This window comes from Abrus precatorius, unplaced genomic scaffold (genome assembly GCF_003935025.1).
Source record: "Abrus precatorius isolate BTA unplaced genomic scaffold, Abrus_2018 Scaffold5, whole genome shotgun sequence".
In the NCBI taxonomy this organism is placed as follows: domain Eukaryota; kingdom Viridiplantae; phylum Streptophyta; class Magnoliopsida; order Fabales; family Fabaceae; genus Abrus; species Abrus precatorius.
In genome coordinates this window covers 4974504-4990265 of record NW_020874395.1, presented here as the reverse complement: position 1 = coordinate 4990265, position 15762 = coordinate 4974504, and the positions used below count along the sequence as shown (strand labels likewise).

General features: G+C 32.2%; 2 protein-coding genes across 3 annotated transcripts; both read left to right on the top strand.

Annotated features, from left to right (window-relative positions):
• The first annotated feature begins 2536 nt into the window (after positions 1 to 2536).
• LOC113866542 (myb-related protein 315-like) lies at positions 2537 to 3601 on the top strand. The gene is made up of 3 exons (XM_027501369.1): positions 2537 to 2669; positions 2755 to 2884; positions 3043 to 3601. Exons 1-3 carry the CDS (start codon positions 2537 to 2539, stop codon positions 3599 to 3601), a joined length of 822 nt encoding a protein of 273 aa, XP_027357170.1.
• A 3037-nt stretch (positions 3602 to 6638) lies between these two features.
• On the top strand, positions 6639 to 15762 carry LOC113867472 (peptidyl serine alpha-galactosyltransferase-like). 2 transcript variants are annotated; one of them, XM_027502829.1, is made up of 9 exons: positions 6683 to 6726; positions 7028 to 7448; positions 7673 to 7843; positions 8241 to 8484; positions 8673 to 8873; positions 9177 to 9652; positions 10340 to 10504; positions 10676 to 10919; positions 14572 to 15745. In XM_027502829.1, exons 2-9 carry the CDS (start codon positions 7150 to 7152, stop codon positions 15244 to 15246), a joined length of 2475 nt encoding a protein of 824 aa, XP_027358630.1. In that variant the 5' UTR covers positions 6683 to 6726; positions 7028 to 7149; the 3' UTR covers positions 15247 to 15745. The 2 variants fall into 2 exon arrangements, with proteins under 2 accessions (XP_027358629.1, XP_027358630.1); XM_027502828.1 differs by having other exon boundaries at positions 6639 to 7448; positions 14572 to 15762.

The following is a 15762-nucleotide window of genomic DNA, read 5'->3' as shown; positions in this document are numbered from 1 at the left end:
AAATCTCTTTACGTAATTGTGCTGGGGGAGGATTCATGTATGTTCATACAAATGAAGTCCTAGAAAATGGAAATTGATATCTTACAATCTATTATTATTATTATTATTATTATTATTATTATTATTATTATTATTTTATTACCATCCATTTATTGAGCATTCGACTTAACTTGTATAATACAAAATGAAATTTATGTGAATTATAATATAATATTTAAATTTTCATCTCTATCAAATTTTTTTAAAGATTTTAATTTAAAAACTGTAACATGATAACTTAAAATGCTATTTAAAAATACCAAAGATATAACGCTATTAATGACATGTCTTGTCCATATTATATTTTAGTTGAATCATATCAGTAAAGTTAGATTTATATAAATAAATAATAAAATAAATTAATAAATTACTAATAAAAATAAGATAAAAAAATAGTTTTTGAAAAATCAAAATAAAAATGTTATAAGACAAAAACTTTATTTAATCTTATCATAAGCCAGAGCACCATTTTTGTGGTTTCACTTATCTTTAGATGTTTTAAAACACGACGTAGGCACAGTTTGAACCATTCAAATTGTCGTAAGATGTTGAATTTTGAATTTAACAAAGTCAACTAACAAAATTGACCTTAATAATGTGATGAATGATGAACCTTTCCAGCCATTGAGGGTCAGAGTTTTATAATTAGTAAAGAGTGAAATTTTACTAATTATGTGCCCAGCAATCACTAGTATAAGATCATAGTCGTAAAGAGTGCATCTTATGGATGCAACTCCAAGCAAAGCTGTCGATGCACTCAAGAACATATATATATATATATATATATATATATATATATATATATATATATATCATATTATGTTTATAAAAACTTATAATATCTATATTAATAGTTTAATCTTGGTTGAATAACATAGTATAAGGGCATTCATTAACATTTTTCTTAGTTTAATAACGTGGTTAATTTGTTTTCAAATGTTTGTGACACTAATGTCTCCTACTGAGGAGAATGGTGGGTTCTGAATTAGTCAGTTCTTTCTGCGCAGTTTATTAATCTTTGCTTTTTCTCCTCATTTTAGGGTCTTTATTGGCATTTAATCATTTGGTCAAAAGCTCTTAAGATTAACAATTTACTAACACTTTGGCTAATCCTACGCTCTAGTTTTCACTTTTTACAATGTTGTCATGCGTGCAAAATCGTACATCAAGTACGTTATCTCATTCCTCAACATTTTTTATTACTTGTGAAAAAAATCACAAGTGAAATGCATGGTACGGGCAATAAAGATATCATAGTGATAGCACATAGATATTTACTATACCACCTTTACTTTCTTAACGATTAAAATAAAGAATAACAATAGATATATAAAAGTGATAATATTCATTTCTTAAGACTTTTTATCACTTAAAATATATATTGTTTCTTCATAAATTTGATTGTAAACGAGGAAGAAGAGATGTTATGGTTTGTAACTTAAGAATACAACGATTATTCATAAAATTTATTATGAAAAGAAAAAAAATAAGAGATAGTAATAGTTTTTGTAATAAACCTTTGTTAAAAGAAAAAAAAAACATTTTAAAAATTTTAATAACATGTCTTAGAAAATAGAAATTCAAAAAGTTGGAAGTAGTAACACTAAGGGCAATCTTTAACGAGGTTGTATAGCCAATTCCTTGTCTTGATCTTTGGAAAGGTGAAAACTATGTGTAGCGATGTCTACACTACAAAATGAGTTACATACTAAACATACCTTTCCAGCTAACATATTTAATGTGTTAAAAATTATATATTAAATAGTAATTTTTCATTAAAAAATTATAACATTTAATCAGATCAACATATTAAATCTTATAATATTTTGTAATTTTTAATAAATATTTAAGATATATATAAATTCTTATTTAGAAAAACTGTTTAGATATTACTATAAACAAATATGTTTTGATTGCATTGTATAGTTTTGTAGTGTGTTATTGATTACCAATTTTCTTAATTATGAAGGTTCCGGTTCCCTAGTGAATCCATGGAAGAATTTGAGGAAACTACAATATAATGGTGAAGGCATCTATGTACCTAAAGATAAAATGAGGGTTGCATACAAGGACAAAGCATGCCAGCCTTTTAGGGACCAGGGAATCCCATCAAACTCAATATTTTTTAATGGTGCTTACATGGAATGCTATGAATAAGAGAAGATTTTGGCACTAAATAATGGAATTTGTCAACAAGGTGGATTCACATCTAGTTCTTTCTTGCCCTCGAAAAATTTCCTTGTTGAGCACAAACTCTTTCTCTTGTCTCAATAAGGGTGGTGATGACCATCATTTTATAATGACAATCCCTTCATGCTTTTATATCTTTCAACTAAAGTGCTTTCCCTCCAATCATTTATCACCCCTCTCAAAGGACACCTTGCATTTATTTAAATGTGTGAATGAACTGGCAGCATCTTTGCTTGAACCTTAAGCTCCTTTTTAAAGTGTTCTCCTTTTGTGTTACACTTAATTTGGCAAAGGTAAAGGTTCCAAAATGGGAAGACAACCTTGTTGTGATAAGGTTGGTTTGAAGAGAGGTCCATGGACTATTGAGGAAGATCACAAGCTTATGAATTTCATTCTCAACAATGGTATCCATTGTTGGAGAACAGTTCCCAAGCTAGCAGGTATTTTGTGAAAATTTTGTTCACAAATTATATGACTTTGCTTTAAAGGTGTGTATTTGAATTAGTGCATATTTTTTTGGTGAAGGCCTATTAAGATGTGGAAAGAGCTGCAGATTGAGATGGATTAATTATCTTAGGCCAGACCTCAAGAGAGGTGGCTTTACTGAAATGGAAGAGGATCAAATTATACAGCTACATTCATGTCTTGGTAACAGGTATATTATGACATGCTTATGAATTTTCTTTGCACCAAAAAAAAAAAACTGAAAATGGTATGGTTTTTGGATAGTGTGTATGTGAAGAAAAAGCCTTTGAAATGATTATGGTTCTAAAAGGACGTAGTTTCTTCTAACACAAAGAAACACATTTTCAGGTGGTCTAAGATAGCTGCACATTTTCCAGGGAGGACAGACAATGAAATCAAGAACCATTGGAACACAAAAATCAAGAAGAGGTTGAAGCTCCTTGGTTTGGACCCTGTGACCCTGAAGCCAATTGAGCATAAGGAACTGTTTGTTGATGACAAAAATAAGACAAGCCTTCAGCCAAACACATCAAAAGGTTCTGAACAAGGTGTGGAGAATAAGTCGTTGGACATGCATGACACAATAAAAATGCCAAAAACAGAAGGAAAAATGGAAGAAAACAAGGTGAATTGGGATGATGATACCATTGGAATTTTTAACAATTATGAAATGCTGTGCTCACAATTGGACTTGGGATTATGGATGAGTCAAGAAACCAAAACCAGTACTAGTTCTTATAGTAGTTCTTCTTTCTCACTTGATGATTCTAGCAACATTTTGGTGGGTGAATCTCCTTGCCTTCAGGAAAATTCTTTACAACAATGGGTTGGTGGTTTTGATTCTCTCTCATGGGATAGCTTCAGTCCTCTTGAGAAAGATATTCTCTTCTTGGAAAATAGGCATTAAGCATAACCACCTCTTAAAATTTACCCTTTTTTACAATCTCTCAAGCAATACAATGTCATAAAATTTATGCTTTTGTGAATTTGATTCTATGTTTAATGTGAATTGGATATTTAGTTTAGTTATGTATTTGTTCCTTCACCTCACCTTGGATTGAACTCCTGTAAGATACCCCAAAATCCTACCACATGTGGGGCTGAAGAATGTAGAGTTGATAAGATCATCACTTTTTCTTGTCTCCTATGTAACTGACGGTTTTATTAAAGTCGTCACACACATCATCATGAAATGTCCAAGGTTTTCCTTGCTTGGTCACTTTTTGCTCCTTGTCATGGTCAATAATTTTTGTTCTTCCCTTGGTTTCCTTTGAGTTGAGAAAGTAGTAATCTTTATTCTTCTAACCTTCATAATTAAAAATTTGTTGGGAAAAGTTGATGACTAGGGCAACATCATAGGTGCCTTATACTTTGCACTAGGACATGATGAAACATGTCATTGTTCTTCATATTTTGGCCACTTTTGTAGCTTTATTTTTCATATTTTCGCCAGTGCTTGATTTCGATTTCTTTTACTGATGTAATTTAAAAACAAAAAAATTGAACAAACTCTTAATTAATTATATCATCATTTACTAGTTATCAAAAATCAAAAGTGATGAATTTAGAGAAATTAAAGACCAAGACTAATAAAAAATTGGAAAGATTACAAAAAAATTCTCAAAAATGTCAAAACATATTCATGTTCATAAGACAAGATAGCTACCTGAATCCCTATATGGCATATGAACACAGATTTTCACTGCCAAGACTGAAGAAGAAATTGAAACTAACAATGTATCTGAATTTAATTAAATGTGTATATCTGAAATTGAAACCATTTTTTAAAATTTTTATTAAAAACTGAATCTAACATTTCCACCATGAGTTTAGATGTGTGAACACTATTGAGAAGAAACAAAATTTAATGTTTGATAGCAGGGCTGATAACACTATCATACTAGTTTTTCTTTTTTGTTCTGAGTTCTATGATCACCAGATACACTTTTATATTTATAGTTGAGTATAGAAGATATTTTGACTTGCAAAATAATTATTAGTTAATTTTTTATGATAAAAAAATAAAAATCAATGTTCACAAAATTTATCTCAAGACTAAAATAGGTTCATAAAATAACTATACTTATTATAACCAAGAAAATGGAAATAAGAAACATGAAAAAAGATATGCAGAACTAGCTATTGCAGTATTGAGAGGAATTTCATCAAACAAAAGATATTTCAAGCTGTTCTATTTTTTATTTACGGTTTAGAAAGTAAGGAAATTCATCTTATCAGCACAAAAATAAAATAAAATAAAATTCTATGATGCATTGTGGTCCAATTTTGTTTGCATAATCTATATATCAAACAAATTATAAAATTATTTAAATCTCAGTTATTAATTTTTAATCAATATTTATAAAATTAAATTAAAAGGGTAAACATAATTTACACTCGTATTATTTGGAATCAAGTCCTATGTCATTGACATATACCAAAATTACAATTAATTCATTTGATGGTTCACCAATTTAGTGGGCAAGATTAATTGCCTTAAGAAAATTCGTGAGGTTAGTTTTTTATTTATAGTTAAAAATGATTCAACATCAAATTTTGTTTTTCATAATTCAATTTCAAAAGTTAACTCATAAGGTATTGTTTTAATAAACTCTAATGTTACATGGGATCTTAACAATTTTCTTAATAAATATGTATTAACATTATAATCTCAGTTTTCAATTTTTTAAAACTTCAGTTAAGAAACATACACCAATTGGCATTCAACACATTACTCATGGAGTATTTAGCCTTTGATAACTGCCTAGTGCACACCCTCTTTCCATTTTCCAATAGCCTTTCAACACAAACCATATTACAATGATTATTGATTAGAATTTTCACAGCCCAAACTTGAATCCAAGTGATCAAACAACAACTTTAATAAAAATCTTATCATTAGATTACATGATTTCACTGGGTTACATGTATCACATGAATCCAAATGATGAAAATTACCCAAAAAACCCAACAACTATATGAAAATTCCACTTATAAGGAGTATTTTGTCTCACATGTTTATTCCAAATCAACCGTTGTTAATCAATCTGTGGTGCAAGATGGGTAAGTGTAGAGTGAGACATTGAATTTTTGTATTTGTGGTTCCAATTTTGAGCTTTTTGCATATTTTAATATCGATAACTACAAAGCAAGGCCCAAGCCTAAATGCGAGGAACTGATGTCCAACAACACAATAATACTAAACGATACCTAATGATTATGACTCATTTTTTAGGTATTGGGATAATGAGCTAACAAAATAGGTCCAATATGCTAATTTAAATTTCTTCAGAGCAATATTTAAAGTTTACATTTTTTTTATTTAAATTTCACCAAAACTCATATATTTGAATTTTATATAAAATTTAAATTGTACCAAGTATTTATTTATTTATTTATTTATTTTGTTATTGTATGTAATTCAACAAAGGACTCTTTGTTAGACTAGTGACTCCTTAACTCAATACTTTGGCTAAATCAATAACTCAAGTTTAATAATTATGGTTAAAGTTTATTTCAGACTCAATAAATAATAAGGAGTAGGATGTTTAAATATAAGTGAGATTTGTATTGTATCTTACATGAATTTTCTTTAGTAATATCAAATTTAATAAAGATTATGTTATTAACAAAATGAGTATTATTTTTAAAATAATAATTTATTTGTTTATTTAATTGATGTAATTTTACATCAATTTAAAATAATAATAATAATAATAGTAATTCATGTTATTCTTGAATAACTTTAATAAAAATGATTTTACTTAAAAACCTTTTAGAAATATTGAATTTCATCATCTCATCGTTAAATTAATTTTTAAAAATAAATAAGAAAAATATTATACAAATAAAAAATGTAATTAATAATAACAGGGAAATGTGAAGCTAATGTTAAACGAGGATGCTTCGTTGGTTAACAAGAAGGTGACAGCGAATGAGGTACAGAAGCGAGTGGTGGAAGAAAGATACTAAAAATGCCTTTTCCTTTGCGCAACAAACCGAAATTTTTCAAAGCGTTGAACATTGACATTGGTAATGGTTCAGTGCAACCCTTGCCAACTACACTCGCACTTCCAAGATTCGTCCCCATATTGATCATTACTTTATTCAATTATTGAACTCAATAATTATTATTTATTTTATTTAATCTGACAAAACATAGAACAGTACCTTCCTCTTCTCGCATCCCATCTCATGTATTATTGTATTTTTGTTACCAAATCTTATCAAGTGTGATAATAGATTAATAAATCTTTTATTTTTATTTCTTAACTAATGTTTTTAGAGTTAATTAATTAGCATTTAATTATTTTTTTTATCTTATAATATAAAGCTTCCAATGTTGACTTGAGCACAGCAAGCTCTGCCTCTGTGTGGAGAGATAAGAGGCAGGAAATGAAATTCAGATCTTTGAGGCAATACCCATTTGAAATCTAACCTTGAAATTGAGTTTGAATGGCGAAAGTTTGGATTTTGATGGTGATGGTGGTTGTGGGTGTGATTGGCATTGGGAGTACTGAAGGGGCAAGGAAGCATCCATGGAGGATCCACACTCTCTTCTCCGTGGAATGTCAGAACTACTTCGATTGGCAAACGGTGGGGCTTATGAACAGTTATAGGAAGGCCAAGCAACCTGGACCCATCACTCGTCTCCTTAGTTGCACTGATGAAGAGAAGAAGAATTACAAAGGCATGCATTTGGCACCAACCTTTGAGGTTCCCTCAATGAGTAGACACCCCAAAACTGGTGACTGGTAAAATTAATAATGTGAATAATTATAATCAGTGTTGCAATTTGCGAAGTTAATTTTTTTTCTTTTAAGAATTTGGACTGTGAAATGTAGATTGGTTTGTGTGGATTTTTTGTGAAGTGATGTTGATGACCACATTGGCTTTGGTTTTGTTTGTACAGTGTTAGTTAGTAGTTACCTACTGGCTCATTTTCTATTCCTGAGAAATTAATATATCTACTATGCAGGTACCCTGCTATAAACAAACCTGCTGGGGTTGTACACTGGCTCAAACATAGTAGGGATGCAAAAAATGTTGATTGGGTTGTCATTCTGGATGCAGACATGATAATCCGGGGCCCAATTTTACCTTGGGAACTTGGTGCTGAGAAAGGAAGACCTGTTGCAGCATACTATGGGTATTCATTGATTTCTTCTTTGTTTCTTATTCACTTTATTCACTCCCTTTCCTTTAGTGATTAGTGTGAAAATCTAGATTTTTACCCATCACTTCCATTTCAGCTATTTTTGTTAGGATGCTAATGGACTAGAACATTTTACATTTGGGAATTAACAATTTGTGAAAATATGGAACTTCTGGATGCCTAAACCTTTTATATTTACCTTGGCCTTAATGTATTCACTTTACGATACAAATCAGTGAATAGGGCTTTGTTAAAGCACAAGCTAGAGAGCTTTGCTTGAACTTATGAAACTTAATTAGATCTTTTAAATACGACATGTAGTGTTTTATATTAGTGTTTCTTTCGATTGCTCACCATTGAAACTTGCTATATATCTAAATTCATTCCCTAGGTACTTAATAGGTTGTGACAATATTTTGGCTCAACTGCACACAAAACACCCAGAACTGTGTGACAAAGTTGGTGGGCTTTTGGCCTTTCATATAGATGACCTGCGAGCTTTTGCGCCCTTGTGGCTTTCGAAAACAGAAGAAGTACGGGAAGATAGGGCGCACTGGTCAACAAACATAACTGGTGACATCTATGGGAAAGGATGGATCAGTGAGATGTATGGATACTCTTTTGGTGCTGCAGAAGTGAGTTCAATGCCTTAACATTACTTTTTATTTCAGGCATTATAAACTATTTTCTTCCTATAGCTCTGCACCCCAAACACCTAGCATTTCCTTAGAGTGGTGCTTAACTATTTAACTTTCACTAATTGTAGTGCATTTTTCCTTCTTCTTTCTATCTTCCCCTTTGGGTTCTCCCCATTTGTTCACAGATTGGACTTCGGCACAAGATCAATGATAACTTAATGATCTACCCAGGTTATGTTCCTCGAGAGGGAATCGAGCCTGTTCTTCTTCACTATGGGCTGCCATTTAGTGTTGGGAATTGGTCATTTAATAAACTGGCTCACCATGATGATGGAATTGTTTATGAATGTAACCGGCTCTTTCCAGAACCTCCTTATCCCAGAGAGGTATGTAAACAAGTATACTTAAACAAGGAAACTTGTGTGGTGGTACAAAAAACAGGTTCTTTTTCCCATGGTGTACTCATCTTGTGCTAGAACAAATTCCTATGTTGTAGAAAGGCATGTGTATTTATAGTACACTAATACTTTGTCATTTGTTAATAAGAAAACATATATTCCCACGGCTTACACATTTATAATACTCAGCAATTTAACTTGATGTTTTAGTCTAAATAATGAATTTATGCACATAAATATGGCATCAGGTTTTTCCAAGTTTAGCTGCAATTTGAAAGTATCTTATTGCAGGTAAGGCAGTTAGAACTTGATCCTAATCGAAGGCGAGGACTGTTTCTAAGCATAGAGTGCATAAACATTATAAATGAAGGTCTTTTATTACAACATGCAGTAAATGGTTGCCCTAAACCAACATGGTCTAAATACTTGAGCTTTTTGAAAAGCAAAGCTTTTGCTGAACTAACACAGCCAAAGTATGTGACTCCTGCTACTTTACAAATGATGGAGGATATCAAAGAAGAACATGTTGATCATGATGCTGGAAAGCCACACCCCAAAATTCACACAGTTTTTTCCACAGAATGCTCAACATATTTTGATTGGCAGACTGTAGGATTGATGCACAGTTTCCGTATGAGTAGACAGCCTGGAAATATCACTAGACTTCTCAGCTGTTCTGATGAAGACTTAAGGCAATATAAGGGCCATGATCTGGCTCCCACGCATTATGTCCCTTCTATGAGTCGACATCCATTAACAGGAGATTGGTAATTGTATTTTTGTCTATGTTTCAATTTCAGTTGCATTATGTTTATTTTTAGCTTAGTTGGTTGTCATTTCTGCACTGACATTTAATTATCGATTGGAACAAAGTGGTTAACATTATTAGTAGTTGCAAAATCAATCATGGAACATGCAAAGGACTAACATTTGAAGCATCATTCATTTGAAGATAACTAAAGCTAATTTATATAAGAGCACTCTTGATGAGCTCATCCCCGTGATTAATGATGATCTATCAGTTGTATCTGAAAGTATGTTTATCATGGTCAAACTAGTTATCTACATTGGGTTTTTTTTCTTTTTTTTCTTTTTTTTTAATTGCTTTTATTTCCTTTGATTTCATTTCTGCTTAACCTCTGATTTTTAATTTTGAAACCAAGTGACTTGTATTTATCAATATTTTGGCATGCTTTCTGACCTTTTAATACCAGACATATCCCATTAAAATTATTATTTAAACAGTTGAAGTGCTTAACCAACTCTACCTATGGCCTCATAGCCAGTCCCAAGCCCAGGTAAAAGATGAGGGTTGTGTTAGGCCTTTGGCAGTTAATGTAAAACTTGTCAAAACCTTTTACATGGAGTTGAAGTGCCTACCGCTTTCCACTGCTTCATGTGGCTGAGTTATTTAGACTAGGTTAAAAAATGATATTCCGTGTGTTCTATTTTAGGTATCCAGCTATTAATAAACCAGCTGCCATCCTTCACTGGCTCAATCATGCAAATATTGATGCTGAGTTCATAGTGATTCTTGATGCTGATATGATCTTGAGAGGCCCAATCACACCATGGGAATTCAAAGCTGCTCGTGGCCATCCAATTTCAACTCCCTATGAGTAAGCCTGATGAATTTGATATATGTTCATGAGGCCTGTTATTGTTGACTTAAATGCAATGTTGTGACTGCAGTTTGCATGGGCAGTATATACATATTTCTGCTGATGTCTCTTATCTTGCATACTCAGTATGATGACTCATTTGTATTTATTTTAATCTTTGTATGCTAGCTACCTTATTGGCTGTGACAATGAGCTTGCGAAATTACATACTAGTCATCCTGAGGCTTGTGACAAGGTTGGTGGTGTAATCATTATGCATATTGATGATCTCCGGAAATTTGCTTTGCTATGGCTGCATAAAACTGAGGAGGTTCGAGCAGATAGAGCTCACTATGCAAGAAATATAACAGGAGACATATATGAATCTGGTTGGATTAGTGAGATGTATGGTTACTCTTTCGGTGCAGCAGAGGTATTGTTTTTACATTCTTTTCATGTATATCACCTAACGAGTTGATATATGATTATGGGTGACTACTAGTGTAGAGATATAACCTATTTCCATTCCAGAACTTGCCTTTGCAGCATTTTCAATTGATCTTGGCACAAACCAAGAAAATCCCAATATTCAATTATAGCTTTTTGAATTTCTCTACTTAGTTCGTTTCACTTTTATGAATTTTTTTCCTTTTTCACACACTAGTGAAGCACACTCCTGTGAAACAAACACACAAATTGAACTTGGGTTTGGTGTTTTGGATGGCTTAAAAAAGAATTCACGTAGGATATATTGGAAGGATACGAGTAGATCTCCACCAAAGAAAGCCTTAAAACTAAACACAAACTGTTGTGGGTAAATGGACCTTTTATTTTAATCTTGTAGGAAGAGCTAAAACCTGTTTATTTAGGTAAAGGTTGGCTACAGCATCTATCCACAGCAAGCTCCTCCAACTCAAGGAGGAGGGCCTTGCTTTTTGGATCACATATGCCTTCCAAGAGTAGGGGCATGGCTGCAGCCATGACCGCTAGATTGATAGAAGACAAAAAGACTACTAGGATTCCTTGCTGTTGTGCCTTCTTAGTTTTTAGTATCAATATGTTGAATTCCTGACACACTTTGATAATGTTCTGTCAGGAATAGTTAGATCTATCTCCCATTCTCCCTTTGCTTGGTCAAATGGAGAGAGAAGCATACTATTTAATGGCATAGGGTAAATAAAGCAGGAGATGAAAAACTAAAGTTTCAGCTCATTTAATTTATTTAATTCTCATTCCACCAAGTGTAATTGGCAAAAGGCAGTTTACCTTAGAAAAATATTCTTCCATTCTAGTTTACCTTGATCCTGTTAAGCACAGGCACCATTTCTGTCCCATGTTCTTGGGTTAGTTGCATGTCTGATGTGCCTCCACACAATGTCCAATTTGTTATGTTCTGGGTTCCAATATAGCAAGACACAACACTGAAATGTCTTGGACCAGCAACCATTTAAAAGTTGAGAATAAGAAAATGAAAAACACATACAGGTTGGTCTGTTTTAAACTGCTCGGCAGTTTTTAATTATAGAAAGGAGAATCAGGCAGGATTGTTTGAGCAATTTTTGTATGAGCATAGTACCTACAGGCACAACCAATCAAAAGCTTAAGATGTATTAACTAATATTAAGAGAAATTCATGTTAAGTTATTTTAATATTATCTTGATCTTTTGATTGGTTGTGCCTATAGGCACTATGTTAACATAGGAATTGCTTGAAGCTTATATATCTATTATATTAAAGCATAAGCCAGTAAAAAGTAAAATCCAAAGTAGTCAGGTATGACAAAGCATGCCTGGTACATAAGCAAATACAAACCACGTAAGGTTGAACCGATCTGTTATCAAGTGACAATTGTTCCATCTATTACGAAAGGAAATTTGGATTTAGGGCCTTATTTATTTATATAGGAAGTATTTTCTCCTTTATGTGCATTCTATTATTGTCTAGTATTCTCGAGAGAGTGAATGAAATTAAATCTTGTGGCAAATTCTGCAAAAAAATCTGTGCATATATATTGCTTTATGGATCCTTGCACCTATAAATAAAATGCTTCTTTCTCTATATGGTGAAGCAAAGGAAGATGAATCTAACTATCACAAAAAAATCTGTGCATATATATTGCTTTATGGATCCTTGCACCTATAAATAAAATGCTTCTTTCTCTATACGGTGAAGCAAAGGGAGATGAATCTAACTATCACAGAAAAAAGATTTTCTCATATTCCCTTAGAAATTCAAAACAATGATATTCAGAAACTTGAATGGTTGGGAAACCCCGGCTTCCTTTTGGTAACACCTGGCCCTCTGTTGATCTAACTATGGTTGCATCATCTCCCGGTTGCTCTTAAAAATCAAAGAAAGAAATAAGCATTAGCTCTTTGTACAAGATATTAAGATTAAAATAAATTGTCTAAATTGCTTTAGTTGTGTACTTGCATGTATATTGTTTCTTATGTTTAAATTATAATGTTATACTATTGTTTTGTAAAACAAATGTGCTAACTAGAGATTTGGCCAAAATCAAACCATAGGTTCAGTTCGATTGATTTACATGCACTTCACTAATGTGTATAGTAAGAAAAGAAAGGATCCTAATCATAGTTCATATAAGTGAGATCATTTAAATAGAGATGTTTGAAGAATCTATGATTGATGCCTTAGATTTGTTTGGTTTATGTCCATAGAAGATCTCCAAGGAGCTATACATTTCTGCTTTAGTTGATCTTTAACATAGTATTAGAGCCTCTTCACCATTATGGGCTCAATATCTGTTGCCTTTATTCTTGATTATTAAATAGTATTTCATTATAGGCTAATTGGATTGTTAATTCTTTCTTCCTAAACAACTCTTGCATCAGGGTCATATTCAATAGTTGACCCAGAAATTTTGCTTAGTGGAGGTAATTTTAATACTAATTATGAAACAACAAAAAAGAAAAACTAATTCTTTTAGGTAAAATTTTTGGTACCTTTTGCAACGGAGAGGGTATAGTACCCTCTTTTATACGTAGAACAATCCTCATTGTTAATTTTATGTTAATAAGTAGTGCGGTTAGTGGTTTAGCTAAAAAAAGACGTTAATACCCTCTAATCTTTAAGATATTAAAAGAATTATAACCATTAATACCCTCTTAAGTTCACGGGGTACCATAGCAAGCACCATTCTTTTATTGCATACATATAAACATATAATTATTAAAATTATATTTACAAATTATAATTACTTCTTGACACATCTTTATGTTTTAAAAATGTTAATTTTCTTTCTATAAGAAATTTATCAATCATCAGGACATAATAACAAATATACCTTATTATTTGTCTATTCTAGTAAAAGCTACATTTTTCTATTAAAGATCATTATATTTAAACATACTACATAATATCCTGAAAAAAAATCTTATGACCTTGGATTTAAACAAATACTTCCTTCGTCTAAAATGTATTTAAATAAATGCATAAAATTAAAGATTTGGACTATGAAAAATTTGCAGTGCTACATCAATAAAATATCTAATTACAATGCATAATAACAAATGTATAATATAAATGGTAAGTATCATAAATTACTAGTCTTTGACTTTATTATAATTACAATTTTTAGAGCTTTTCGTATGGGAGAGCAAGCTTTTAAGTATACTATTTGCTTTCTATGCAGACTAATCTGAGAAATGAAATGAGACATTTAGAGCAATTATTATTATGAGTTAGTGTGAAGGAGCTAATTGATCCTGTATAGATGCAGGGGTATAGTATCTCTTGAATATAAAATCATTAGAGTATTCACCTAATAGCTTATGCTTTTAGGAGAGTTAGTCTTTGACATGGTAATAGAACCTCTATGACCAACTGGTGTATAGAGGTATATTAGAGATATTATAACAAATTTTGGGCTTCACTTTTGGGTTGAGTTGTTCTAGACACACAGAATTGTGGACTAGAGTGAGCATCAATTTTCATTCCCTAATCATTATCATGCTGCTTTGTGTTTTTGTATTTCATGGTGTATCACGCTACAGAATTTCTTATCTCCACTTTAAAGTATGAAAAAAATTTCTCTGCTTAACAAGTAATGTTATTGATGCAGTTGAAATTAAAGCATACTATAAACAATGAGATACTGATATACCCTGGATATGTTCCTGTACCGGGTGTCAAATATAGAGTTTTTCATTATGGATTGAGATTCAGCGTTGGGAATTGGAGCTTTGACAAAGCAGACTGGCGCAATGTTGACATGGTAAACCAATGCTGGGCCAAGTTTCCAGATCCACCAGACTCCTCAACACTTGATCCATCTAATGAGGAGAATTTACAGCGCGACCTACTAAGCATAGAATGTGCTATGACGTTGAATGAGGCACTGAATCTGCATCACCAGAAAAAGTGTTCAAGTCATAATTCCTTGTTGACATCAAAAGATGAGGAGAGAATAGAGGAAAGTGGAGTTTCAAGGGAAGTTGACAACATAGATGGAAATATTGATTCAATAAGCAATAACATCTCAACCAATCGATCGGAGGAATCGGCAAGGGTTCATAAAGATCCGAATGAGATGCCTAGTTCTTTCAGGTTTTGGGTGATATTCTTGTGGGCATTTTCTGGACTAGGTTTCTTGGTTGTGATTTTTTTGGTTTATTCAGGTCATAAAAGAAGAGGAACAAGGTCAAAACATAGTAGAAGGAGAAGAAGCTTGCATTCAGGATTCATGGAAACGAATGGCCGTGACCGGCATAGCCGTGGTCTTGATGTTCCTCTGTAACCATTGTGCTCCTTTTCAATTTCTTGGTGTAAAGCTAGTTGCTCAGAATTTCAAGACTACCATGCAAAGATCACAAAATTGAAGGTTCTTAGAAGTCATATTTCTTGAGGGAGCCTATGTGACTTCATTCATGCAAAGGAAGCCATCATGACACCCTTCAAGAGGCCTCCCATTTTTTCATATTGTCTATGAATATTAATGACACAGAAATTTGCGGAGGGAAAATAATCTTCAGTTCTTTTATTTGAGATTGCTTGTACTATTTTGTGCCCATAAATCAGAAGATCTTAGTAATGTAGAACAAGAAATTGGATTATTATCCTGCAGAATAGGCGAGTGAAATTTTGTATACTTTTAATTTTCTTTTTTGCCTTGTGATGACGAAGGAATTTTTCTTACTGCTGACATATTATGTCTTTGATGTAACATTTTTAACGATCTTAACCCTCAACACTTGCTGTAAAGACACTTACATAATAAAATGGGGTTACTTGCCAGCATATATTCATTCCCTTG